This window comes from Patiria miniata, unplaced genomic scaffold (assembly GCF_015706575.1).
Source record: "Patiria miniata isolate m_02_andy unplaced genomic scaffold, ASM1570657v1 HiC_scaffold_5, whole genome shotgun sequence".
NCBI classification, from domain to species: Eukaryota; Metazoa; Echinodermata; class Asteroidea; order Valvatida; family Asterinidae; genus Patiria; species Patiria miniata.
In genome coordinates this window covers 25,175,651-25,203,081 of record NW_024037072.1, presented here as the reverse complement: position 1 = coordinate 25,203,081, position 27,431 = coordinate 25,175,651, and the positions used below count along the sequence as shown (strand labels likewise).

Sequence of the window (27,431 nt, the reverse complement as noted above, 5' to 3'; positions counted from 1 at the left end):
GTGTACATTAATTGAATCTGCCAACACTTGGTGGCGCTGTTTCTAATTTCCGCCACCAACAAATCACAACATCACTTTCCTCAACTAGCTACGGCCGTGCGGACGCAATTTGATCGAGGAGGCATTTCAAGATGGAACAGATTTTTCTGTTTTTCTTAACAGTGTGGCTTGCTGCTGCTGCAGTTTGTGCACAGGATTACTACAACGTGTTGCCTTCCAAGGATTTCGAATCGTTTAAGAGTTCAGCGTTGCCATGCGCCGTTCATTTCATCACTAAATCCCCAGAAAAACTGAGTGAGTAGAAAAAGCGGGGGGGGGGGGGGGGGGGGGGGGAGGGGGCGTGGGATTGGGGGGGGGGGGTAGGGGGCATGGGGTTGGGTACATAAAAAAAAAAAAGTAAGGACGTTGTTGATACAGTTGATGACATCAATTATTAATAATACTAGGAAATGTTATTAACATTTGCTTTTCCGGCTCATTTTTAGTCCAATTCTGCGTTCTAATTTGTTTGCAAAAATCACACTAGCTGTACTACATGTAGCCCCATAAATGTGGCCTATTTACTGGACTGCCTCCGTAAACATAGGCCACACATCCACATGTACAAAAACGTGTCGACTTTGCCAAATTTTGATTTTCACATTTAGGCTTACTTTGTGGTTTTTTTTTGCTTTAGAAGCATTCTCACCCTCTATATAGGCTAATCAGAAAGTGCTGCCTTTTTCAGATGTCTAATTTTTGTGAAATTTCATGCTGAAATTTTGATACGCAAACGTGTGCAAATGTATCTGGAAATTTCACGAAAAATGGACATCTGAAAAAGGCCGCACTTTCTGATTAGCCTATATAGAGGGTGAGAATGCTTCTAAAGCCAAAAAAATCTACAAAGTAAGTCTAAATGTGAAAATCAAAATTTGGCAAAGTCGACACGTTTTTGTACATGTGGATGTGTGGCCTATGTTTACGGAGGCAGTCCAGTAAATAGGCCACATTTATGGGGCTATACTACATGTAGCTGCATTAAAGCGAACACATTTAGGGACAAAAAAATCCATACTTTTAATTAATCAATTTTTCTTTCCTTTGCAGAATCAAATGGATTCTCTACGAAAACACATCAAAAAAAATTTATTCGAAAAATGCATTAGATTTGTACACATACAGGCGTTCAGCAGCATAGTTTTTTTTATACATAGTTTAGATTATTTCTGAGTTCTACATAGGCCTTAGTTTATACTTGTATTTTTAAACAATTTTTTTTCCAGAAAAGGATTGGCAAATGAAAGAGTTTATCACAAACTTTATGGATGCTGGACGGTACCTGGTGGACTTCGAAGTCAATTTTGCCACTGTATGTAAACTTTATTTACCCTTACGTCCGCCCAAAAATTATTATATTAATATCTTCACCAACTTGCACCCAAAAGTATAATTAACCTGCTGTGCTGAATTCTACATAATGTATTGTCACAAAAATTTAACACCTACATTTCTGGGTGGGTGGACTGTTATGTCATTAAAATACAATTAGACAATAAGATAGGGAAACTGCAAACTGGCGGCATTGGCAGAATACCGCAGAAATTCAAAAAAAAATATAGTTGTTACACGGTATTAGGCGAAATAAAAAAATACATGTTTAGCGTCCCTGCCCGCTTCCTTTTTGGAGGCCGCCTTTTAAAAAAAAAAAAATACAAAAAATACACACCTGAAAAAATGATAAATTTTCAACAGTGACATCATTTTGGTCTCTTTATCTGTTGCATCTAGCCCATAGAAAGCTGTTTGTCATTTACTGAGTCCAATGGTGGCCATTTAAAAAAAAATTGCAGGCCATCTTGAAAACTAGCCCGGTCGGGTGGCCATTTTGGAGGGGGGGGGGGGGAAAGGGCCTCCCGCTTCCTATTTTTTAAAAAGGCAGGACGCTAAACATGTCTTTTTTTTATTTCGCCTTACCGAAATATCGTCCAAACCTTATACACAGGAAATAATAGTCATGATGATATTCATTTGCATCTATTGTATTGGCAAAGTAAATTTCTCACAAATTGAGCTGATGTTATTAAAAGCAAACCTAATTAGCACGCGACCAATTCACAATTCCTTAAAAAAATACTGGTACATTGTAATTTGTATACATGATCTGCTTAAAAAGTTGATTATATTGACAACACGCCAATAGAGTACATTTGTTTTTGTGTGTACAGATTGACTGTAGCTCTGACCCTGTGGAAGATTATTGCTCAAGGGACAATCATAAGAATTCACTCTTTGTGTTCAGGTAAATAACCTTCGAAACACACCAAACAAAACTCGACAATTAACTGTTCCAGAATAAACATTTATGTAGACAAATTATGTTTACCCTCCTATGCAAACATGTACACTCTGTGTAAAGTTGTCCTAACAGTCAAAATCAGCCAAGTAACTGTTTTTAACAGTTAAGAGCTCCCAGCCTACATAAAAGCAGGATTGACTGGCTGTGACTGTTTTGTAACTTGACACAGCTAGGTGATTGATAATCCTGCCGACCACTTGCCTGCTTTTGTAGGTTGACTGAATTTGACTATAGAAACACACTTGAAATATGATCTGACTGTTTGTGACTAGCCTGTGTAAAAGGCGTGGCAGGGGAAGCTTAGGATTGATTTTTTTGACTGTCTGTGACTGTTCAGACTGTAGGAGGGTTAAATCCATTGTAAAGGTAGTTTCCATACATTGTTTTGGCCCTAAAGCAATACAAACCTACTTACAAAACTGTTCAGTTTTGTCTTTTTTTCGGGGGGGGGGGGGTACATTTTTGTCACTTCTATGTCTTGTTTTTATTAACTAGTTCATACTATTTTTCTCAACGTTTCCTTCCTTGTCCTGTCACAACAGATATGGTCACATTCTCACTGAACTGCCCATGGACGCACTGTACAATGTGGATGCCATCGTTTCAAACATGCTGCAGTAAGAAATGTCTCTCTCCTTTATTTTAACAGACATGACCTGTAATATTTTTATGGTTTATGTTTTATTATGGTTTCATATTACCATCTCACCTAATATTCGCATACAGCATAACAAATAGAGGGAAAAGGAATCTACACACAGTATATCTAAGTGGATCCTTGTGGGGCAGCTAGAACTGTCTATTTCCAACAATATGGGCTCTGTGCACAAGTACCCCCTCAACGGTAGGAAAGGGAGAGTTGGGGGAGACCACTGGGAGGGACGTTCACAAGCATCGCCGACGTCGCGTGATGTTCACACGAAGATAATATTGCTTTGTGCACATTCAGAACATAATAAGCCATGCCTACTTTGAGCTACAATGTATGCGCACGAACCAGTTCGCACATGCAGTGTGTCCTGCCCCCACGACTCTCAAAAGTAATACAGAAAACTGCCCTCTCTTGTTTGGAGCACGGAGCCCAAACCTGAGCATGCTAGTTAGTCTGGTTCCCAGACCAAAAGATTCTGACTATTCCTGATGAATCTTAGGTCAGGCAGCCGCCGTGGCTAAAAATAAACATGACGACATTGATGGCCCTTTTTCAAAGCTTGGCTTCGTTTCCGATTTCGTTTTATCGCTTTTAGCTTTTAATGTTCTGATCAAATTTGTAAATAAATCACTTGCTTCATAATATCATACAGTTATGATAATACAGTTTGATGTTTCTGTAAAATAACATTGACTAATGTTGATCTGGAATCTTCAAATTTAGGCACCCAAATAGCACTGTTAGCAGGCGGAGCCGAATGAAGACCGAGTTTTGGAAAATCTTGGTAACAGTCGTCAAATTCAAAATTGTACATGACGCGGCAAAAAGTTTACCCATACGATCCGAGTATAATTGATGCACAAAATCGTCATTGAATTTCAAGTTTTCTAAATGAAAGCAATAAATATTAATTATCAACTCATTTAAAAAAAAATTAATAAGCAATTAGCGGTTAATTGAACCTATATTATACTCGGAATTACTCGGGCACTATCCGATTGTCGACGAAACGAATTCAGCAAACTTCAGAAATTTTCGGAAAAAGGAGGAATTCCTCCCGTTTTTGTCACGTGACGTAAATTGTAATACAATTTACCGGAGGCTACCGGACCTACCCCGGTAAGATTCATCAGGAATAGTCAGAATCTATTTGTCTGGGAACCAGACTACATGTACATGCTAGTATCACTTTTAACGGAACTGGGTCCTGGGCAATTCCATCATTATGTGATGTCCATGACAGAGCTTTTAAGAGCTCATTGAATAAACCTGAAAAAGTAATTTTTCAAATCTTATACAAGTATCCATCATCTCATAATGGTCAAGGACATCATCTCATTTGGTCAAGGACATTACAGATTAGGAGTTTTGGATCATTCCTCTGAATCATGAATTAGATATCATGGTTTAATTGGCTCTGTCACAGACATAACACTTCCTTTCATACTGTCCAGGACCCCTTCAATAGCAAAAGCACTGTGCTAGCTATTGTACTAAGCAACTACCCCAGGATGGATTATCTGAACAATAGCTAGCACAATGCTTCCACCATTAACGGGGGCCTCAATGAATGTACGTTATAGCGTGCTTGGAATGGTCTGTACCAATTGCATACGTTTTTCACCAACTCCTAATTTTTGCCAAACTAACCTGATCTTTGTCGGGCTCAATTTGGTTAAAAGTCAAGGAAACATGGCTAAAAATGTTAATACTACATTGGGAGTATTCTGTATTGGACTGGTGCACATAATGTGAATTGAAAGGGGTGTTTTTTCAGATAGATAAAGTCAAAGTGTTGTTGTGGTGGGTAAGTATGCAAACCAAAACAAATTGCAATAGAAACCAACACTAGCTCAAAATCCAGCAAGTGGTCTTTGGACAATTTTGTTAGGATTCAGAGAGGTCCCAAACAATGGTGTCAAGAAAGGAGTTACTGTCGACAAAGACTTATAATTCTTTATGTGGCTGTGTGCCGTTTTTGTCTGTTAGTCTGGTGCTGTTGCGAGAAGTTCCCCTCATCCAGGAGCCTATGGATCTAGCTGCCATGCAGCAACGTCTTAAAGGACACAAAGACATCTTGTTTGCCAAGCTGCTCGCTGTCGGCACATCAGGTAGGGTTTTTTTGGTCTATTTAGTCTGGTGCTGTTACGATGTGGGGACTTTGGGTCCCGGACTTCATGCACAAGTACCCACTCAACCAGTGACAAAGAAAGAATATCTGACAGACACTTGAATGCCATTGCTACGGTGCACCTGGCGCCCATGGGTTTGAGCATATTTATTTGCATGAAATTAGTTGTGGGTAAGTTGTGCGATAGTGTGCTATCTACTATTTCAAACTTGATGGAACACAGAATTCTACAGTCTTGCAAAGTAACACTGCCATGGATGCTTTTGAGGATTCTGTGGCTTCCTTACCATAAGAATTCATTGGAGATATACCTCGTTATCTCTTTTGGTTTTAATTAATTAATTAATTTGCACTTGTAATGCATTGCACTATGCTGTATTTACTTAGAATGTGATGTTGACAGTTTTTAAAGGTTTAAACGAAATAAAAATCTAAATCCGTTGACTAATTTTCCAAAACTTTGAAAGGAAACCTGAATGTTAAACCTACATTCATGTGATCTTCATTTGAGATAAACGTACTAGCACAAATAATTCATTGTTTTTTTTTAATCTATTCAATTTACAAAACCTCCGCAGTGTTTGCGTTTGGGGTACATGTAGTTAAGTTTGTGCTTTTTTCAATGACTGCCTGCATTTTATTTTGTCAATCATTGTTGATTTATCATAGGCGTCAGCGTTTGTGCAATTTAAAAAGTAATAAAGAGTAAAGTCTGTCACGAACCAATATGGCTCATCAGGCCGGCGTTTATCTCCAGTTTCAGAAGCATGAAACGACTGAGAATATTTTTACTCCCCCTGGATGGGATGCTAGTCCATCGCAGGTTGCTCCCCAGCCAATGCTGGTACCCATTTATATTCCTGGGTGGAGAGCGGAAAGTGGGGGTGAAATGGCTTGCCCAAGGACACAACATATGGCCAGCAGCTGGATTCGAACCCCTGACCCTCTGATCATGAATTACAAACCCTAACCACTAGGCCACACTCCCCTGTTTGTGCAATGGCTGAACTTTAAACATTTAAGTTAAAATATTTGCTAAACATACATGACAAAATTAAGTCACATCCTTAGTATTTACTTCTTTATGAATCTAAAAACCCATACAGTGCTGGGGGGGGGGGGGGGGGCCACGGGGTATAAGAGGTAACAGGCAAGGTACTTGGGGCAATACACAGAATATGGGTTTATGAAAATACATTTTGCCAATGAAAAGCAGAACTAATTGATTTTCAGGAAATAGTGACTCGTTTGTAAAATGGTAGCATTTTATTAAAATAAATATTTTTTCCTCTTCTGTTTACAGAGCACCGAGCATTTATGGAAGGAGCCTTTGCATATAGCCACCTCTATCAATTTGTCATGACCACGAACATAGGCGACAACATGCTAGGATCTGGGTAAGAATCTGTCATATGTGAGGCGTTGTGGAAAAATGAGACGGCACTGGGCACTTTCTGTAGTGGAGCAAAATGCAGAAATATAATGAATGGGGTGATTTCTCTTCGATTTTCAGATTTATTGATTGTAATCTTTGATATATCTACTACACATAGTTTAAAGAAATGGTACAAAAATAGAGGAATAAAAGTGTTTTTAAGGAAAAACAATTGGCGTCTTTCATTTTCAAGACTACAAAACAGAACTCGAAGGGCCTTTTTCTCAGTATTTTACATGTTTGACGTGTCAATAAATGCGAACTTTAAACAGCCATAACTTGTCAACGGAATGCCCGATTGAAGTGCAACAAACAGTGTTGTAAAATTTTATTCTCTTTCCTAATACCCACAAACCCTCATTTTGACCTCTGCCCAGTTCCGTCTTATTTTACCAGAACACCTCACATATTTTCAATTGTTGCCTCTGTTTCTATTGAAATCTCAAACTCCATTGCATTTTCCTTGTGGGGGCAGATAAACTTCTAGAGACTGACTTGTTATACATGCTTTGCTGCCCCATAACGAACCATGTGTGTGTGTGTGTGTGTCTGGCCCCCCCCCCCCCAGATAATTATAATTGCGCATGACTTTAATTCAAGGCTAACGCCTGTCTCCCCGATGTGTGTCCCATGAAACGCAATCATCTTTTAACACGTTACGTGTGTCCTAATTTGCTGATTTCATCCCTACATAAGTACACGTAGTTCATGTCAATAGAGCACTGTTTATTTGCATCTGCTTGGCTGAACTACATGTAGGCCTACTTGTTTTAATTTTATGCTTGAAAACAAATTAATTAAATCATTTATCGTTTGGGTATTAATATGTATATATCTATAAATCCTTCTGGGAAAGACTGTAGTATCAAGACGCCCCTTCAGGGGTTTGTACAAAGTCTATGGAGAGTCAAGACAATTTTCTAAGTATTTCCTAAAGAAATTGGAATTTTTTCTCAGTCCCAGACTCTTTTCAACATTTTTGCAATAACTGACCTTTATTGAGATGATATATGAAGAAAAAAGTGGCGTCAGGTTGCAACATTCTTACCTCCTTCTGTCCTGATCAACATTTTAGATTCTTCTTATTTTTTTAAGGCTGATTTTGTTAAAATTAGTTGATTTAAATTTCTGTTTCTGATTTTTGATACGTATGAAATGTGCCTATACATGCAGTGAACAAAATTATCATCTTAAATGCAACACAACATAAATTTTGTATAAAAGTGATTTTAATTAGTAATGCATGAATGGTTATTCTGTCAATAGTCCGATAATTGAAAAATTTTACTGGTACCGTATACCAGTATAAATTTTAAATTATAAAATTTAGTAATTATATTTCATCTGTGGGATGTGTCAGGCAAACCTTTAAACAGACTGGAATCTAATTTAAAATGTATACTGGGACTGTATACCAGTATAAATGTTAAATTATTAAATTTAGTAATTACACTTCATCTGTGGCATTAAAAACTGACTAGAATCAAGAAGTACACCGGACACCTTTGTGTAGATTCCATCGCGCTAGCTCTGTGTGGGCGATTGGGCAACCAAAATGCCCCTTCAGGGACATTGCCATCATCGGATGTCAGCTGACATTACTGTACTCCTAATTGACTTCAGCATGTTGCAGATGAGATGCCATGGACATCTTGCATAACAGCATCTTGCACCGTTCTGCAATGTGATACATTGTGCGTGGTTCTTGGCCCAAAAAATGGCTTAGGCAAAAAAAAAATAGGAAAACAAAAATCTTCTGCTTCCAGTTTCCCTACCAACCCTATTCTGACAGCCCCTACCCTAATTTTTTTATGGGGAAAAAACACCCAAAACCATCAATTTATACACTTTACCCTTGACTACACGCAGACGCCTCCATATGATTGTACACACAAAAAAATGGCCAAAAAAAAATTCCCTACCTACCTACCCTATTTCGAATGCCAGGTAATCGGAAGCAGAACTATTTTTTTTGTTTTGCCTTAGCCATGTTAGCCAAGTATTGTGTTGTTTGTGATCCTGCATTAGATACTGTAATTAGTCCATTAAAATTTGTTTGGTTTAATTTTGAAAAAAACTTGACATGCATGCAGAGAAAGAATGCAGAATGCAAATATTGTTAATAGTACATGTAAGCATCTAATCATGTTGAAATTTTTGGGCTGAGTGAATTTTTTGCACATTTTATTTTTATATGTATTATTCATTTGTCTGTCAAAAACATCTGGGGTGATCTCAGATTTTTTCTTCTTCTTTCGATGTAGTTTCATTTTTGTTGTCTGATGCCTTTTTTATGATTTCTTTTCCAGCAGATGTATGCTTCATTAGGCAGTTCTATTGAATTGTTTTCAGGATGTTATCTCACTGAAATGGAACATTATTAACCGCTACTCAAAAAATTGATGAGAGATTGCCAATTTGTTTAGCATATTCCTTCAACTGTTGCACTTATTACCAAGAGAGTTTAAATTTGTCTGAATTTGTGAATACATTTAATTTAAAGATACATACTGTCCATCCTCTTCAACAAATGGGACTATTTCTTCGTTTGGATTTTCAATTAATACGTTTAATTTTAACAGAAACAAAAGAGTTTTTTTTCTTATTTGGGCATTTTAAAGTTGTAGTCTTAACTACTTTTGCGTCTCTAATTTATATAAAGATTAGCCTAAATTATCATAGTATGCCACAGATAATTTGAAATTTGTGAAGTAATTCATCCATAACTATAAAATGGCATATTATCATGCAAGAAAAAAATCATTTGAGCTCAAAAAATGGCACTGCCAAATGTTCATTTGCAAGTTGTGGCAAGTTTTATTTATGAATGGAAATACATGTTATGGTGTACTAGGCCCCTCCCCCCAAAAAAACAACTCTGCTTTCGGTTACCCAACCTACCATATTTTCACAGCCCCTACCCTAATTTTGTTTTGGAAAAATGAGGGGAAAAAACCCTGAAAATCATCAATTACATGTACCACCTTTTACCCTAGACTACATGCAGACATCTGCATATGATCGTACCAAAAAAATTGCCAAAAACAAATTTTTCCCTACCTACCTACCGTATTTTCAAATGCCATGTTATTGGAAGCAGAAGTATGTTTTTTTGGATTTATTATTTTAATTTTTTTATGATTCATTATTGAATGTAGTTGATGGTTTAATTGCTGTAAAACACAGATGCATGGCTCCAGCAGTCAAGACAAAAAATGTAACTATTGAACCGTGAAAATAATTTGAGCATTGTCCTGAACTGGTGGAGTGTTACATAATTGTGGAATTTAAGACATATTTCTGTTATATTGTACTTTTGGGGATGCGTTTATGTAATGATTTGGTAGTTTTGTTTTTTGACGTTTGCAAATGTTGTATTACTTTTAAAGATTTTTGAATGAAGCGTTACAGAAAATATTTTCTGCCAAAAAAAATCCGGAGCATACTGTGATTATATCCAGCAAGGCATGAAATCAGCCTCAATTGTGCCATCATGCAGACTTTTAAACTACGGGCTTGAATTGAAGGAGGTTGTGTGAAGCCTGAATGCCAAATGTGGAGGGAAAAAATGAATTCCATGTCACAAAATCGTTGAAGTCCAAAATTGGTGGAATTGAAACGTTAACAACATTTTCAAATTGGCAGTACGAATACTTGCCTTGAACTCAAAAATTTGCATTTCGCATTTGTGATGTGGTATGTCAAAATCAGGCACATATGGGCAAGAAGTCAATTCATGAGTTATTGCAAAATTAGTAAAATATAGACCTTGCTCTTTGAGCCCCACTTTTGTCAAACAAAGCCCCACGAAATGTCAAACATGAGAAATAGGCCTCTAAAAGTTTGAGTTAAGTGAAAAAAAAAAATATTCAGAAAAGGTGTCATTATAAAACAATAATATTACCTGAGCTACGGGCATACAGAGGTAGAGAAACTGGCCTATTATTGGTTTGCAAAAAAAAATGCTCAAAATTGCTGAAAATCACCCCCATGTCATTTTACAGGTGTTTCTCCATGTCATACTAACGGTAGGAGCCCAATTGTGCCTGCGTTTGATATACCATGTCACATAAATTTGTTATGGAGTATGAACCAGTCTCAACAAGGAAAAGGAAAGGGCACTAACTACTTCAAAGCATCTTGTTGCAAATTTAAGAATCTCTGCAAAGGTGTTCCAGAGAAGTGGCCTCTTCACTGACAACGATGCTTTGCATGTTTTGCTGCTGATGGGGTACTTGTGCCTTGAGCTCATTGCAAAAGACACACTTATCAGCATAGAGTTATAGAAAAGAGCTGTTGGACTTTCTTCAGTTTATAGCTCCAGGGTCTCAGTAAAGAGTCAATGTTTGTCAGACAAAATAAGGTTTTCTGTAGCTTACAATGCTGTGGAGTTAACGAATGTTGGTTATGCTTAAAGCTACAGTCCATCATTTGCAGCTATCTAAAAAGTAACTGACATAATTAGTGTTGAAAAACATACTTAATTGAAAGATAGTAAGGGGACTAAACTCTCTGTGAAATTATTCTTTCTGATAAGCTGTCATTTTGAAGAAATCAACGAAAGAAGGCCTTTCCAACGGTGCATTGAGACGCACCATTGGAAATTTCCGTTAGTATTTCAGTTTTTTTTTATTCGGCGAAGCGCGCGCAAGCGTTTGCACGATGCACACGCGCGCGCTCGTTGCTATAATTCGTCGGATCAGTGCTCGACATCGTGTAGCTGCAATCGGCTCTGTGAGAACGTGTCTCGGACGCTGAATTCAGGCCCAATTCAAAACATGATTCAGCAACTTTTGATTAGAAATCGAGATCCTAGAATGTTGTTTTTCTCGAAATATACAGCTAAAACTGAACTGAAACTTCATCAGTTTAGTTGTTCAGCACCCTTCTTTAGATTTTGAGCACGTTTGTTGCTTCAAACAAACAAAATGCACAAATTACAAATGTTGGACTGTACCTTTAATCCAAGTTGACACTAAGTGAAAAGACCTTGTGGAAAACAAAGGTGTTGTTTATAAGGTTGTAACTTATTTTTGTGTTTTTATTTTATTCGTATTTTTTTTCTTTTGAAGTTCGGAGGAAGAATGGGCTGAATCTCGGAACAGGGTATGGCTGTTCAACTGTAAGCCGGCCAAAACTGCCGACCTGTGTCAAAGGTCATTCTACAGGGGCAAGATGAACGTGCCAGCTTTTGCCTTGTACCTCAAGACTTTAGATGTTCTGCCATATGTGAGTCTAACATCAACTCGTCTTAAAGGCATATTGGATCATTTGCATATCCCAAGAGTAACCTTTCCCCATTATTATTTTAAAAAAAGATCGTAATGGCACTAATAAGGAACCATGAAACTATTCAGTCTGGCTGGCTGTCATTTAGAAGAAGTCAAGAAATGTAGGTGATTTCCAATGATCAGTCAATTGACTGATTTCTGGAAATAAAGAGTGCTAATTGAAGAAATTGTGTTTCTTGATCGAAAGGTTGTGCATGGTTTTTCCGCACTGTTGTCTCGAAAAGTGTAATATCCACTGAGCTGAAACTTCCATATTATCCATAAGTTAGGTTTTGAACATTCTTCTTGCGAGTTTGAGTGGTGTTATTATTGGAAATGAACAAAATGCATGAAAAGCAAATGATCCTATATGTCTTTAAACTCTTAGCCTTAATCTGTTTGTGATAATAGACCCTTTTTCAGATAAGGAATATATTGCATTGCCTTTCGGACATTTTTCACTAGAATGGGACGTTGCTGAGTGTAAATTGTCCCAAACTATGGTAAAATATGTACTTTCATCATTCACTTTGGTCTGGTCACTATCCCCACGGTTGGACGTTGGTTCTAGATGTGGTAGTTAGAACTTTAAACATTCAGTAAATTGTGCCATTACAATATGGATTTTAGTATGTATGAGGTGGAAATAGTTTTCAAAATATTTTTCCATTTTCCTTGCATGTGTGGCAGGGCCAAATTTATCTTGTATATTTTTCATGTATGAAGTGTATAGTATAGGAGTAGCTCCCCTTTAGAACAAAAAGAAATCATTTTAGTTTTACTTAAGATTCCCCCCCCCTTTCTTGGTAGTGTGTCCCCCTGTTTGTTTACTTAAGCCCACATGTTCCCCTATATAAGCTGCCACATGGTCCAGCCACACTTTAGTTCAACCAGCAGACCAACAGAGACAACTTCATAGTATACCGGTATCTTATGTTCCTCCTAACTGGAGTGGTGTGTCCTGTTTGAGCTCTGTCTGCTCGAGTCATTTGATTTCTGCCAGAAGTGTCTTTAAGGTCCACTTTATATACAACACTGTGTTGGTTAAATACTTTTGGTTTTTAACTTGGTTTTGAGTCTTTGGTTTTTTTTTTAGATTTAAGTTGTTGGTTTGAGTCTTTTTTAGGTTTGAGTCTTTAGTTTTTTTTAGAGTTTAAGTTTCTTTATGATTCTTTAAGTCTTTGGGTTTTTTTAGGTTTAAGTTTTGGTTTTTAGTCTTTGCTCTTACTTGATTTTCGTGGTCTTGGTTTTATAATTATCTGGTCATTTTGAAAGTTCTTGTAAATAAATTCTTTTTTGGTTTTTTTTGTTCGAAATCTAGAATTGTGTCCCTTGTCCCTAGTAATTCAGTCTCCTCGCGCCCTTTTCCCTTCAAAGATCCTGAGTTTAGTTTAGTTGTAGTAGTTTTAGTGCGAGTTCCCCATAGTGTGTCATTTTTCCAGGTTACACATGGTCAAAATAAAGAAGGGTCTTTTGGTAGTATGAAGTTTGACTTGTGTGAGATGAAAACCACATATTGACATGAGAATTGTCAATATTTTGTTCCCTTTTTTTTCTGGAAACAGATTGAGTACAAAGCGTCGGGTGCAACCATCTTTTACCAGCGACTGGGCATCCCAACAGCCTACGTGTACAGCAACACAGCTGAGTATGGACATGACAAAGAGATGGTGCACCAACTGGCCCAGAAGTACCGGGGGAACCTGGGCTTTGTCTTGGTTAACAGGTAAAAGCTGCCTTTTTTTATATTTATTGCCATATATTTATTGCCATATTTAATGAGCCGTTAGGCTGAGAAACTGAGTAAGCACTTATATTTTATATATCTATTTATTTATTTCGTCGGGCCAACAGTGGATAACCGCCAAGTACAGGCTGAGTAAAAATACTAAATAAATAAATTCCTTTCTTTATTGGGTTCTTCTTTTTATTTATAATATTTGCTTAGCAACTCCCCCCCCCCAAAAATTTGGTTTTGTATAAAATCCCTAAATCAGCCCTCGGGACATGATTCCTGTCTTTTTATTCTATAATATTTAATTGTTAAAGGGACACTAGGTCCTGGAACAGCCCAACTGGGCTACAAAACGCGCTTTGAACGAGATTATGTTAACCGGAAAGAACATTTAAATGAACGTGTATATCGTACACTGTATGAGAACGACACGAAAAACGTATTCGTCATGTTCGTACTCCGTCGTGTCCAATGTAAACAACCGGGTTTTTTTTTCTTTCTCGGGAACGGTAAGACATTAGGTTGGTTTCCTTTCAACCATATGTTTGAAATAGGATAAGTAAACAATCCAAAACCAATGAAGTTTTCGGGGATTTCAGGACCTAGTGCCCCTTTAATAAATAAAGAAATATAAAGAGAAACCATAAACAAATAAATAGCATGACAGACCCAACATTGAAATGAATTTGTAGTGATGAGGGTATAGGCAGACTCACATTTTTGTTTTTTGTGTGTGTGTTTTTGTTTTAACAGTGACAAAACTCCAGAGAGTGTAGTTGCTGAGAGTGAACGCTGCCAGCCGCCGTGTCTCATGTTACAACGGGCACCACAGGTACGGACAAACTGACCCTAACCCTCTGTGATCTTTCAAAAACCCCTTGAAGGTAATGGAGGATTTTGCCTCCGGAAAGTTTGAGTGTGCAGAATGAGGCCATTGGGTTCCAGCACAGTTAGGATCATGCAGTCGTGAATTTCTATACGCCCGAGGACAATGCTTTGTGTTTCTCTTTGTCCCTGTAATATAACACTCTCCCACAGACTTACGATAGCACATTACCGTACGATCGAGGACCGTTTTCAACAAAAGACTCGAGGACTGACGGTCCTCGATCGTACGGTAGACTTGTCTGAGAGGATCTTTTGTTCTCCCTTTGTGTGTCTGTCCTCTATCGTAAAGCCATACGTGTACATATGCTTTTTGTGCAATTTTATTTTGTTTACGGCAACAATGTTGCTCAGAATTTTAAGTAGCTTGCTAAAGTTTCAGTTCAGTGGATGCTGTATATTTTGAGAAAACAGAGCAAATTTATGCACATATATTGGTCTCGTAAGTGGCAGACGTGAAATTTGTTTTCATGGATTTCCCCCTGAATCATGATGCCTTCAACTTAAAGTCTTTTTTCCCCCAGTACCCACTCGCATGCCTGAAGTGGATACTATTGCCAGCACTTCCAATTCAAACATTTCAATTTTAATATTTTTGAATTCCACCCTCTCATGTAAAATCTGTAAATCAGCCCTTGGGATATAATTCCCATTCATTTGGTTAGCGTGCATGAAGTTCCGATGTGCATGACGTCAATGTTTTTTTAAAGTGTGCCAGCTTCACAAACCACCTTCACTGATGTTTTTTTCCCCAAATGATACCATTGCAGGTGGAATAATTTCACAGGGTATTTAGTATACCAGTCATTTCTTCACCTATAAAATGGTTTATCTTGTTAAATCAATGGGTCCGTGTCCAGGTAATTACAAAGGGGATTTTGGGAAACCACCTTCAGTGATAGTTTTCTTCCCAAAATGATACTACATTTTGTATTTCAAGAGAGCAAATTTACAGGGGATTAAGTACCAGTCCTTTCTCATTAAATCAATACGCTAAGTCCGTTTCCCGGTAATAACCACTTGGGGATTTTAAAAGGTTCAAAGCAAAAATTCCTACAGAATTAGGGTTGAAAAAGAAACTGTTTTGATCTAACTCAGCTCAGTGGTATACAGGGTGTTTCAAAACAAAAGAAACCCAGATGTAAATGTAAATTAATAAAAATCAAATAAACATTTTCAGATCATGTGAAACGCCAATGTGTCCTCTTTCTAATGATATCTTGATTGTGTGTCTGTGGCCACGGATGACTGAGCATTCGTTGTTATTCTGTCAAGGGTCAAAACCTGTACTGGGCCAAGGTTTACCTGGCGTAGATTGCTGGCTGGTGTGTTATGCAAAGGTCGAAATGTACTAGATTTCGTACAGGGCCTTGTGTGGAAAGTAGTGGTGGCCAATGTTGAAGGCATTTTAACTTCAACAATAAGAGTTGTTAAATCACCATTTAAAAATTAAATAAATTGTTTAATGAAACAGATGTCTTCTTTCTTTAATTAAGCCGTTCCACATGCCCAGAATAGGCCTACCAGTTTTACCCTTTTGCACAAACTTGGCCCAGTACAGGTTTTGACCCTTGACAGATAACAACGAATGCTCAGTCTGTTTAATTCTGCATTCTCCCCTAAAATTCTGGAGCCAAAGGATGATGTTCGTTAAAGCCGAATGTTCGGTACAGCGGTGTTTGTTATAGCGACGTTCTACTTGTACTGTCTTTGGAGGTGTGAATCAAGGAAGAAAAAGCCCCCAGTGTTATTAACAGCTCAGCACTGAGATCCTCTTAGACGCTAATCTGACATTCTGCTGTTGATTCGTTTTTTTCTCTCGAAGGAGGAATTGTATGTGATGTCAGCCGATCTGACTGAAGACAACGTGTCCGCATTTATTGAGGACAACATGTATGTCCGGGAAGATCCTTCAGAGAACCAAGAAGACGGTGATGATGAAAGAGTGCCAGGTAAAAACAAATATGCAGATGGTGTACTGTGTTGCCATGGTGATTTCAGAATTTCAGAAAATCTGTCCAATCTTGAGCTGTCCATTTTTTGTATATCCAAGACGGTTAGTTAGGGATAACTTTGCTTAATCTTATCATTTATTCTTTGGGTTCTTTCGTGTGTTTTTTCCTGTGAATTAATAAATGGAATTTTGTTCAAGAAAGGATATTTTTGGTTGTTTTTTTACTTCATTACAAAAAGGGAACAATACTAAACTAAACCAACAAAACCAAAAATTCACAAAACAAAACAAACAACCACAATAAATTCAACAAAGATAATAACCTGAAAATGTACTTGGAATTATAAGTACCCAACTTCTGTAAAAGTTCTTTGACCCAGAATGGTGGTGTTCAAATGTTTGACCATTTAGGGTTAATACCTACATTCTCTATTGAGAATGTGGAAATAACAATTATTTGTCTTGACTGCATTTTGAAGAGATTAAGTGCAAAAGGCTGTATTTTGGTCAGCATCTTCTTTCCCCCCGTTTATTACATCGTTGACATCATTTTGGGTTCATTTCAATATCGGTCAAGTTTGAACACGTTTTCATGCTGTCTATTGTATTATAACTCGTTGCGGTCACAGTTCAAGAGGTTCAGGATGATGAGGTACAGTACGCGGTCTACAGCGACACCAGGCTCCTGGCCATGGAGCACGTCTCCAAGCTGACGGACAAGACCTTCCCAGAGTTCGTTGCCAGCGCGGGATTGGTCGTTGTGCTCTTCACTGTCCGCTGTAAGTAGAAATTATCTCCTCGTCTTTCGCATGATTCATCCACCCCCAAACTTGGAGAAAAAAAACTTGTGAAAACGTTTTTGTAGATATCAACAAGAGGACGCATTATTCACACGGCAAGTTTTGAAATAGTGAAATAGGTGCTGTTTATGGATTGCCGTGGCCTCGTAGTCTGGAGCCTTGTATTCGTGGTCTGCGGGTAATAACGCAGGTTTTGGGTTTGAGTCCAGCCTGCGGCTATGGTGCGTGTGCCCTTGGGCAAGGCACTTTGTCATTCATTGCTTCTCTCCACCCAGGAGTAAATGGGTACCTGTGAGGGCAGATATGGTTATTGTGATTGATTTTAGCTACTTTGCACCGAAATTGCAGCATCAAGCTGTATGCTCCCCAGGGAGCTGAGGTGGTATTTGGAATGTTTCAACTTTCATTGGCCAAATGAGCAGGGTAATAATTATGTAGTGCCTTGAGCACCAATACTGGCAGATACGTGCGCTTTGTAAATACACATTACATTACTTATGCATTGCAAGTATCTCAGGGGGCATTCCTTGGTATTTTAATTTAGTTAACAGGGAACGCACTAAAGGTTAAAAAATGTTGGTGGGTTCGAATCCCACCTGAGTTACGTGTACCTTGTGAAGCTTTTTGTTTCACAAGCTTGGAAATCACCCAGTATTGTACTTCACAGATTCCTTCAATTTATCTTTTTGTATTTCTTGCCGGATAAATTGCAAACTTAGTGTTTGGTTGTCCATCCCTCCCTTAAAGCCTTTAGTTACGCAATTTTATGCCTGGTGAAATGGATTTAAGGTTATAGTAAATGGCTCTGGAACAGGTGCATCAAGTTTAGGTTGATTCTGAGGTTTAATAATGATCAAAACTTGTAACCTGTAATGGCACAATTTAATTGATTGACATGGTCAAGTATAAATTTGCCTTTGAGATTAATCCTATAATGTGTATATTTCAGATTTTACAAAAAAAGTAAAACAAATAAGTTACAAATCTATCCAAATGTAGATATCGATGGAGAAAAAAATTACTACACAATAATGCTGTTCTTACGAAGCACTTTTACATGGATGTATCAAAGTACTTCACAAAAGTCCTAATGATGTCACATTTTGTTTACATGTGCGCTCTCATGGGAAAGCGCACATGTAAACAAAGCATGACGTCATTAGGTTTTAGGTTCATTATTACCCATGTTCATCAGGCAATGAGATCAGTTTCATGCAGTTTCAATAGAGATTGCATAGTCTGTTCTCTACCCTCACTAAGTACCATTAATGCTCCACAGTTATGGACACTTGAAGAAAAGTGTCTTGCCCAAGAACACAAGCACCGTGATTTCTGCCATGTTTGGGCCCCACATAGTGCTCCTGCAACCATTTGGCAATGACACTATACAAACTGTACAACATGTATCAAAAGATGTATCAAAGTGTGTCAGATGAAAGTACCACACAAAGAAGCGAGGTTAACGGCAACTTTTTGCAAGCCTCACATAACGCCCGTACTTACATCATTTCTCACGGTACCTGTTGTGAGTGAAATTCTCACTGCATTGATCAGATCTCAAACAATTAAACTATAGTCTGCTTTAAATTCTACACTCTCTGAAGTCTGCAACAACGTCTACGCTTTATAATTGGGTTTTGCCCTTTGCCAACATGTTTTAAAAATATGTCAGTGAAGGCCAAAAGCCAAAATAAAAATCAAATTTACACAAATTCCATCTTATAAAAATTTGGTCGCAATATCAGCCAGCCGACCCTGGCAAGCTCGGTGGTCGAGTGGTAAGTCGTCTGCACTAGTGAGCAGAAGGTCGTGGGTTTGAGTCCCACTCGAGTAAGCTTTTGATTGTTTTCTTGCATGCCCTTAGACAACACTGAGTATACCTTGTTTCTGAATTACGTCGGCGAAGAACAAAACCTAAAATGTAATTTAAATCTCCCTTATAAAACGTCTACATTTTCAAACGATTAAATTAAAGACAAAGTCTGTGACAAATGGAATAAAAGACAGCTTTTGCATCAAAGTCTGTATTCTCTTAACAATTAAAAGTAAAGACAAAGTCTGTGATAAAGTCTACATTCTCTATAGACTAACCTAAACACGAAGTCTATGTTAAAGTCTACGCTTTCATCAAACGATTAAACCAAGGACAAAGTCAACGACAAAGGCCGGCATGAGTGACAAGGGTTTGAAGACGAACTTGGCATCAAGGCCTGGCAGGTAACGTCTCCAGGGCCAGCGGGAACACAGAGCATGCTCCATGGCTCCCGTCACGTGATGGAGCTTGGATGAGGCAGCCTGGAGGCCTATCTTCATTATGGCCTCGTCTGTAGAGAAACAGAGACAATTCAGACACTGGATTTGGTTATGGAAATCAGTTGTGCAGTAGCATAACTAATGGAGCTATGGGAGGGGGGGGGTGCCATAAGGCCTTTTCTCCCTTGTCTCCCCTTCCCCTTCAGAATATAAGGGAAAGCAAATATGAGCTGTTTATGGTAATAAAACCGTGTAGTGCCCCCTCCAGAAAACGAGGCCCCTGAGTCTCCCCTTGGCTCCCCAAGAAAATTGGACCCTATTAGCCCATTTCTTTGATGGTTTGGGTGTTATGTCATTCTTGTGCTCAAAATACATCATCCTGAGCCATTGTGTTTCCACAAATTGCCTAACCCTTAGACTTGCTGGCCTGGCAGTGTTTGATTTTTAGTGTGACCATTTCCCTGTTATAAACCACAAGGGTAAGGTTGTACCCAGTCTAAGGCTGGTTTATAAATAGCGAATGCAAATGCGAATTTGTGAGTGCAGCAAGTAGTTGTGGTGCAAATTTTGCAAAAGTTGAACACATTTCAACTGCGGCAAATTTCACAGCAAATGTTTCCACACGTTGTTTTCGCTTATGAACCAGCCTCTTTGCAGTGCTGTTTCCCATCGTACATACGTCAGACCCACAAGATCTTTGGAGTAGAACGCAATTTCCCAGGACAGCTCAAGTCCTGAGCTTCATCAAAACCCAAGATAACTCTACTTGAGAGCAAGTTTAATGGATGTTGAGGTATTTTTGGTAAAATGTTTGTTCCACTGGGCAGGAAAAGGTTGCACTAGGGAAATTGTCCAGAGTATTCATAATCATACTTGAAATGTACCTCTTTTGAATCTTTCGATGCCACCGTACTGTTGTCGCTCTTCCTCTGTCAGCCTTTCCCATAGTCTTCTCTGAGACCCAAGAACATTTTCTGGATTAGCGATCCAAGTCTTGAATGCTCCGGGCTCCAAGATGTGCACAGTGATGCCCTGCTTTCTTTGACTGAATCTAGAAAAGAAATTGATAACAAAAAGGTGTGTTGTTTAATGCAGAGAGAAGCTTACTGGGTTTGAATAGTGCTGCTTGGCAATTTCATTATGCATTCACTTTCTGATCCCTCAAAATACACCAAAATGTTTCAGAGGATTTTGCAGAATTTAAGAAAGGTATGATTGTGTTTGCGGATAATGATGCTTTTTATCTGAGGCCTCTGAATGCATTACATTGGTAAAGTACCACACTTAAACAACGGAGGACTTCAGAACAAAACTGCTGGAAGTTGACCTTGAAATAAAAAAGGCAAACACTTGTTTGCACTCTGTATTGTTAATTTCACCTGTAGACTCGGGGCTTAAGTAACCCTTCAACGCTGGCAAAGCAAGAAGGTTGACTCTTGGACACTTTTGCCGCTGTACGCCTGGCACGTACACAAAGATTCTATCGGTTTGTGCATATTACAAATAATATTAGGGACAAAACAGTCCATTGAGAATAACAAATTAAAAACATTCTACAAAAAGTACAGATGCATGTGTGTCTGTCCATCCACCCACCTTACCGTAGGTTATCTGAGTAAGCCTCCACAGCCATTTTGGAAGCCGTGTAAGCAGTCTCCACATAGGGCAGCATGACGGAGCAACTGGACATGTTGACCACGCGGCCCCTAGCTTGCCGAAGCAGGGGCAGGAAGGTACTAGTCACTTCAACGGTACCCATGAAGTTGACTTGGAAGATTTTATTGATCTCTTCTCGTTTGAGCCACTCGTAGGCGCCCTTGGGTGTGTTGATACCTGCATTGTTGACCAGTCCCCATAGACCTGTGTCAGAACAAGGGGAGAAACAACAGAGTCTGAATCTGACAGTTTGTGATGCGATCAAGCTAAATGAGTCGTTTGTCGGGAACCTTCATTTGGAGATTCAGGCCAAAATAGGGTCACTTCATCACATCACTTAATCACATCTCTTGGTGTTCCGACTTCCGTAATTTTTAACTAAAGATGGTATCAGCATGCGGTTTTCACAGCAGTAATGCTGAGATTGTGCTCTTTTCAAATCTGTAATAAAAAAAGCTTTTACCGGGGTCGACAAACGACTCATTTAGCTTGATCACATCACATATACTGACATATCGATAGATACAGTGAGAATTAAACCTAAGAAATGGGACAGAGTTGTCTCAAAATATTGGCTTTTGATAATGGTTGAGAACCTGACTATTTGGGCAAAAAATTACCAAATAACAAAATGTCCAAGAACTCCCAACAGGACTTGGACTTGGCCCCAAGGACCAGTGTTGTGGCTAGGGGGGTGCATTTACGGGTAGTATGGTAACCAGGTACCTGATTGAAACAAAACACGGTTACCCAGGTACTCTTAAAGAAACCTCACCCTAAAATTCAAATTCGGAAGTTGCTGTTCAGATTGTTCATAAAGGTCTGCATGATAATACTACTACATCGGTGTGCCAATACAGCGGCAAACAAGTGTGTACAGCAAGTTTTATAGCTCAACGGTGTAGATTGCAACTTTCGCAAGCGTCATAAACATTAAATATGTTTTGTATTCCCATGTAGCCTGGTTTTCATTAAAAAAATTCCCCACAAATGACATTCAAAACCTTTCTTTCTCATTGTCGGAGAAGTTACTAAGTAATTTGTAAAGTTGGTTACGCGTACCCAATCCCATAATCTGGAACGGGTTCCTGACTAGCGTTGTGCATCGGGTCGGGTTGACCTGGCCAATCTGACCCAAAACATTATCGATCTAAACTGAATCTGAACTGAAACCAATCTGAACGCCCTTAAACTGACTCGACCCGACCCGACGAGAATTCAAGGAAAACCGACCCGAACCGACCTGAAATCGAACCGACCTGAAAAAAACCCACGAATATCTGGCTTGGGCAACTGTGTCCGCTGTTTGTACCTGAACTTACCCGCGTCGTGTGAAATTTGTCATTTCTCAGTAACTGAATCACACCGTAAGGCACTCATAACGTGACCTACTGGTGGGCCTACATGTTATAGACAGTGCTTGATCGATAGACCACAAACCATTTTGGTCGTACCAGGCACAGTGACTCTGCGGTTTATTTTCAGTTTATTTTCGGTTTATTAGCTGGTTTTTCGAAAATGGCTTAACCGACCCAACCCAACCCGAAAATCGCAAATGCAAAACTGAAAATTACCACCTGATGAGATACTGCCCCCCCCCCCCCCATTGGCAAAAATCATAAGCGTAAAAATTATACATACATGTAAGTGTGTTTTTTCTTGTGGTGTGGCCCCCTTGTTTGTACTGTGATAATGCCCGGAGCTGGCGACGGTGCTGATCACAAGTCATTACAAGTTAATCACAGGTATTCCAGTACCAAGCCAACTCACAAGCTATGACAACTGTGATAAAATATTTCCTTTGCTTTTTTCCATCTCCTGTTATCTGTAACTGGACTTGTCAATTGACTTGATTACTTCTGACCATACTGGTGATCAGCTTGTGGTCCATTAGAGACACAGGTACCTTGACTACAGCACTGCTCAACTCTGGGTCCTTTTGTAAACATTTGTACGTTTCTCACATATATCCTTATCTGCTTTGTGTGTAAACACTCATATTCCATCTCATTTGAAGTCTCTGACATCTGTATACCTTGGTCTGATGGAATGATCCCGCGTACCTCGTTGTACGCCTGTTTAATGCTCTGGGTGTTTGTGACGTCAAGCACAATGGTTGTGACCGGCTGACCAGCCACTGCCATTTCCTGTTTCAGTTGTGTGGCAGCACCCTCTGTCAGGCACGCAGCAATCACGCAGCAGCCTCGGTGCTTGCCCAACGTCCGTGTCAAGAGGTTGCCGAACCCGCTATCGCAGCCCGTGATGAGCACGTATTTGCCAGCAGTGTCCAAATAAACCTGGTCCATGAAATATTGCACAATGATCCACAAGGCGAACACGGCTACGCCGATAATAAACCAGGATACCATGATGCTAGTGTCTGTTACATAGACCCAAGAAATCTGTGGGATATAAATGTAAAGCCAAAATGTCAACTTTTTTTTGAGATGGAAAGACTTGTTATGATACCTGTATGAAAAGGGCTAGTTCAAAACTCGCTGTGAAACACCACAGTAGCAAGTGATTGCCCCGAAATATTTGCAGTTGTTCAACCTCAAAAATTTGATCCTCAAGATTTTCTTTTTGCAATGTTTATTTGCACCAAATATGAACCAGCCTTTAATTGTAGCAAGAAAATGAGCAAACGGCTATATCTGTACATGTACATGTACATGTGTCTGACTGATTGAAGTCAACCATGTCTTTTTTTGTCGTTGAACAAAGCAAATTTGTTAAAGATATAGTCCATCATTTGTAATTTGTGCATTTTGTTCGTTTGAAGCAACAAATTTGTTCAAAATCTAATGAAGGATACTGAACAACTAACCTGATGAAGTTTCAGCTCAGCTTCAGCTGTATATTCCGAGAAAAACAGCATTCTAGGATCTCAATTTCAAATCAAAAGTTGCTGAATCATGTTTTGAATTGGGCCTGAATTCAGCATCTGAGATGCGTTCTCACTGAGCCGATTGCAGCTGTACTGATCCGACGAATTATAGCAACCGCACGCGCGTGTGCGTCATGCCAATGCTTGCACGCGCTTCGCCTAATAACAAAACGAACTACTAATTTAAATTTTCCTAATTTTCCTTTTGAAGTGATTACTTCAAAATGACAGCTTGCCAGAAAGATTAAAGGGAAAATACAATATTTGCAAACATCAAAAAATAAAACTACCAAATCATTTTGAAATACCTTGCTGGACTGTTAGTGAATGACAGTATAAAGCATCCTGTAAAATCATGGCACCTGGTATACTGTCATTTTCAAGAAAAGTGGTATTTTTGTATCAATTTCCAACGCTGATCGGCCGATCAGCGTTGGAAACAACTGGCTTTTTTTTCAAATACTGGCCCCAATTGACCATCGCACTTGTTTGCAATCGATTACAAACCTATGAACGGGTACGAGCCAGCTAGACTGGTTCCCTGACCTTACAATTCCCCAATGTATGTAAACTGCTCTGTTTCTTCTTATATGGGGTCAGGGAACCAGACTACAGGAAAATGATCGTTTTTCTTGGTTTTTATAGCATTTTCGAACCAAAAACCTCAAAAAAGTCAGTGTAACTATATTTGCTATATATTTCCAACCCCCCAATTCCATCCATTTCTGAAAATTACAGCAAAAGCAAATGATGTATATTCCCTTTAATTTCACAGGGAGTTTAGTCCCCTTACTATCTTCCAACCAAGTATGTTTTTCAACAATAATTATGCCAGTTACTTTTCGGATGGCTGCAAATGATGGACTATAGCTTTAATGTATAACATCAGAAATAAAAAAAATTTGCACAAAAATATTTTGTTTTGCACATTTGTTGTATTTTATAACAGTGAACATAGTATGTACAGTTCAGATTTTGAATGTATAAAGTTGATCACAGATCCTTAATTCTGGCTACATTGACATGCCTGTTGTCTAACAGGCATGTCAAATGCATTACGTGTTAAGAAGTAAAGTAAAGTCTGTCCCGAGCCAATGTGGCTCATCAGGCCGGCGTTTATCTCCGGTTTCAGTCGCATGAAACGACTGAGAATATTTCTACTCCCCCTGGATGGGATGCTAGTCCATCGCAGGTTACCCCCCAGCTAATGCCGGTACCCATTTATACTCCTGGTTGGAGAGGGGCAAGTGGGGGTGAAGTGCCTTGCCCAAGGACACAATATATGACCAGCGGCTGGATTCGAACCCCGGACCCTCTGATCATGAGTCACGAACCCTAACCACTAGGCCACACACGTTTTAAGAACATGTTACAATTTGGTCTCAATTTCATGGCCCCGCTTACTATACCAAAGACTCTCCACCACTACAGCAGAAAACTCTGTAGTAACAATTGAAATATTTAATTGAGTAAGAATATTAGGGCCTTGAATATTGGGCCTGTTCATAAGCTTATACATCCATTTCATGTGCTTACAATCAAGGTTGGGATATAGCACTGTAAGCACTGATAAACAGCACTGATCTAAGTGCAGAATTTAGCACAACAAAGGAGTGTTGCCCAGATATACTTGATTTTCAGTAAATCTTTCACTGTTTTAAAAGTCTGTCTAAAACATGACTTCAAGTATTCATGTCTAGACTTTAAATGTGGGAGATGTATTTTGTTTGTTTGTTTGTTTTTGTTTTACCTATTTACTTATATTTTATGGGTGCTTGAAGGTTAACCAGAACAACCCCTAATTTTGAACACAGAACTGCACATGTGGTTTATTCATCACATCCGCCCCAACAGAGGAAGTTAAACTTGGACAAAGAGCCAGATCAGATGAGGACAAAGAAATATCCAATTTAGTGGCCTTTTACTTGTTCAAAGGGAGACAAAATGATCTGCAATGTCCTAATTATTCGGGACAACTGTGCGATTGGTAATTCAAATTATACACACATGTGAAGGTTGGCAGCAGAACATTGGAATACTCCATTTGCAAAATATTCACGTTACTTGCACATGTACGCATTGAAATCCCAACCGTCAATTTGCAAATCTCTTGCCGCAGAACCTGTATTTTTCCCCAGCATTTGTGAAAATTAGGAGGATTCTTTTCTCACTTTATCGAGACCATCGTACATACATGTTGAGATTGATGGTAACAAAAATATTGGTAACAAAAAAAAGGAAGATATAAAATTGCTTACCATTGATTAAACACGTATTCCTAAGCAGTAATAAGCACAACCTTGCTGCTGTGCGGTTATCTGTCATGCGCATGAATGGCCACAATTATATAGAAGCCGTTTATTCAACCAGTCTGCACTATTTGGCGTGTACAAACAAAATCTCTTTGACCTTCAGAGAGCTAAGGCTGTGAACAAGGGATCCAGTTTTGTATTCAAATCCAAATATAGATCAGATTTGACCCTGTTATCGGACAAAAATGTCAACTTGAAAAATAGGGCAGCGTAAACAGCAAAGCGGTATTTTATAGCAATTACTTGGATGTTTGTGGCGACAGGATGTCACAGTAAATCTTGTTTGCGAGTAAAGTGCATCCAGCTTTGGTGTAAACACATATTTTGAGCACAAACCCCCAACTAGTAGGAGCCCAGCATTTTTAAACAGGCTGTCCTGAGACCTTAAAAGATAATCTCAGTCTATCAACTTCACTAATTTACCATGGTGATCTGTCCTTTTTTCTTTCTTTTTTTTGAAAAAATACATGAGGTAATTTTTAAATAAGTTATAGCCTCTTTTCCGGTTACAGAGGAACGTTTCTGGGAGTGGAGGGGCGGTATATAGGCAGAGCATGGCCATTTCTTTAATAATAATAATAATTACCGCGAATGGGTCATCTGGGAGACTTTCCCATAGACTTGTGCACAAAATTTTTCCAACTTAAATGTGCCCTAACCCAATATTCCCTTGTCTTTTTTCCACGAATTTCGGTATTTTTTACTAATTAGACCACGAGCAACAAATATAACCTAATTACGACGGTAAAGTTTTGCCTCTAAATGGGGGCTGCGCCATTAGGGAGACAGTTGTGTGTCTCCCTAAAAGCCGGTGTCTCCCTATTATCAAAACAATTACGATAATGTGTCTCCCTAATGGTACATTTGTAGGAATTCTACTCCTACTACTAATAATAATAACAGGCATTTATATAGCGCTTTTAAACTGGGTATCAAAGCGATTTACAGTTTAATATTACCCCTTCAGTTTCTTTAGCAAATGATACAAAAGATTGTTGGTGGGTGGGAACAAATTCATGATTCTCTCAATCCCCCCCCCCCCCAATACTCAGACTACCCAACACACCCCATCCCCCCCCAGCCAAACAAAAAGTGGGAATTACTACACATGTGGGAGATCAGT

At 38.9% G+C, this 27,431-nt stretch overlaps 2 protein-coding genes across 2 annotated transcripts in view; one reads left to right on the top strand and one right to left on the bottom strand.

The window, feature by feature from the left end:
• The window catches only part of LOC119741199 (thioredoxin domain-containing protein 16-like), a 39,111-nt gene continuing 11,680 nt past the window's right edge, over positions 1-27,431 (top strand). The window contains exons 1-11 of the mRNA XM_038216926.1: positions 1-294; positions 1,266-1,351; positions 2,208-2,281; positions 2,881-2,955; positions 4,980-5,101; positions 6,425-6,518; positions 11,629-11,785; positions 13,392-13,552; positions 14,315-14,393; positions 16,272-16,398; positions 17,030-17,179. Of these exons, the coding sequence (XP_038072854.1) occupies positions 132-294; positions 1,266-1,351; positions 2,208-2,281; positions 2,881-2,955; positions 4,980-5,101; positions 6,425-6,518; positions 11,629-11,785; positions 13,392-13,552; positions 14,315-14,393; positions 16,272-16,398; positions 17,030-17,179 (1,288 nt within the window). The 5' untranslated portion in view covers positions 1-131. The remainder of the gene's footprint in view (positions 295-1,265; positions 1,352-2,207; positions 2,282-2,880; positions 2,956-4,979; positions 5,102-6,424; positions 6,519-11,628; positions 11,786-13,391; positions 13,553-14,314; positions 14,394-16,271; positions 16,399-17,029; positions 17,180-27,431) is intronic.
• LOC119741200 (short-chain dehydrogenase/reductase family 9C member 7-like) lies at positions 19,010-26,519 on the bottom strand. The gene is made up of 5 exons (XM_038216927.1): positions 26,255-26,519; positions 23,145-23,511; positions 21,055-21,313; positions 20,338-20,504; positions 19,010-19,524 (listed from the first exon to the last, which is right to left on the bottom strand). The coding sequence occupies exons 1-5, from the start codon at positions 26,255-26,257 to the stop codon at positions 19,328-19,330; spliced, it is 993 nt and encodes a 330-aa protein (XP_038072855.1). The 5' UTR covers positions 26,258-26,519; the 3' UTR covers positions 19,010-19,327.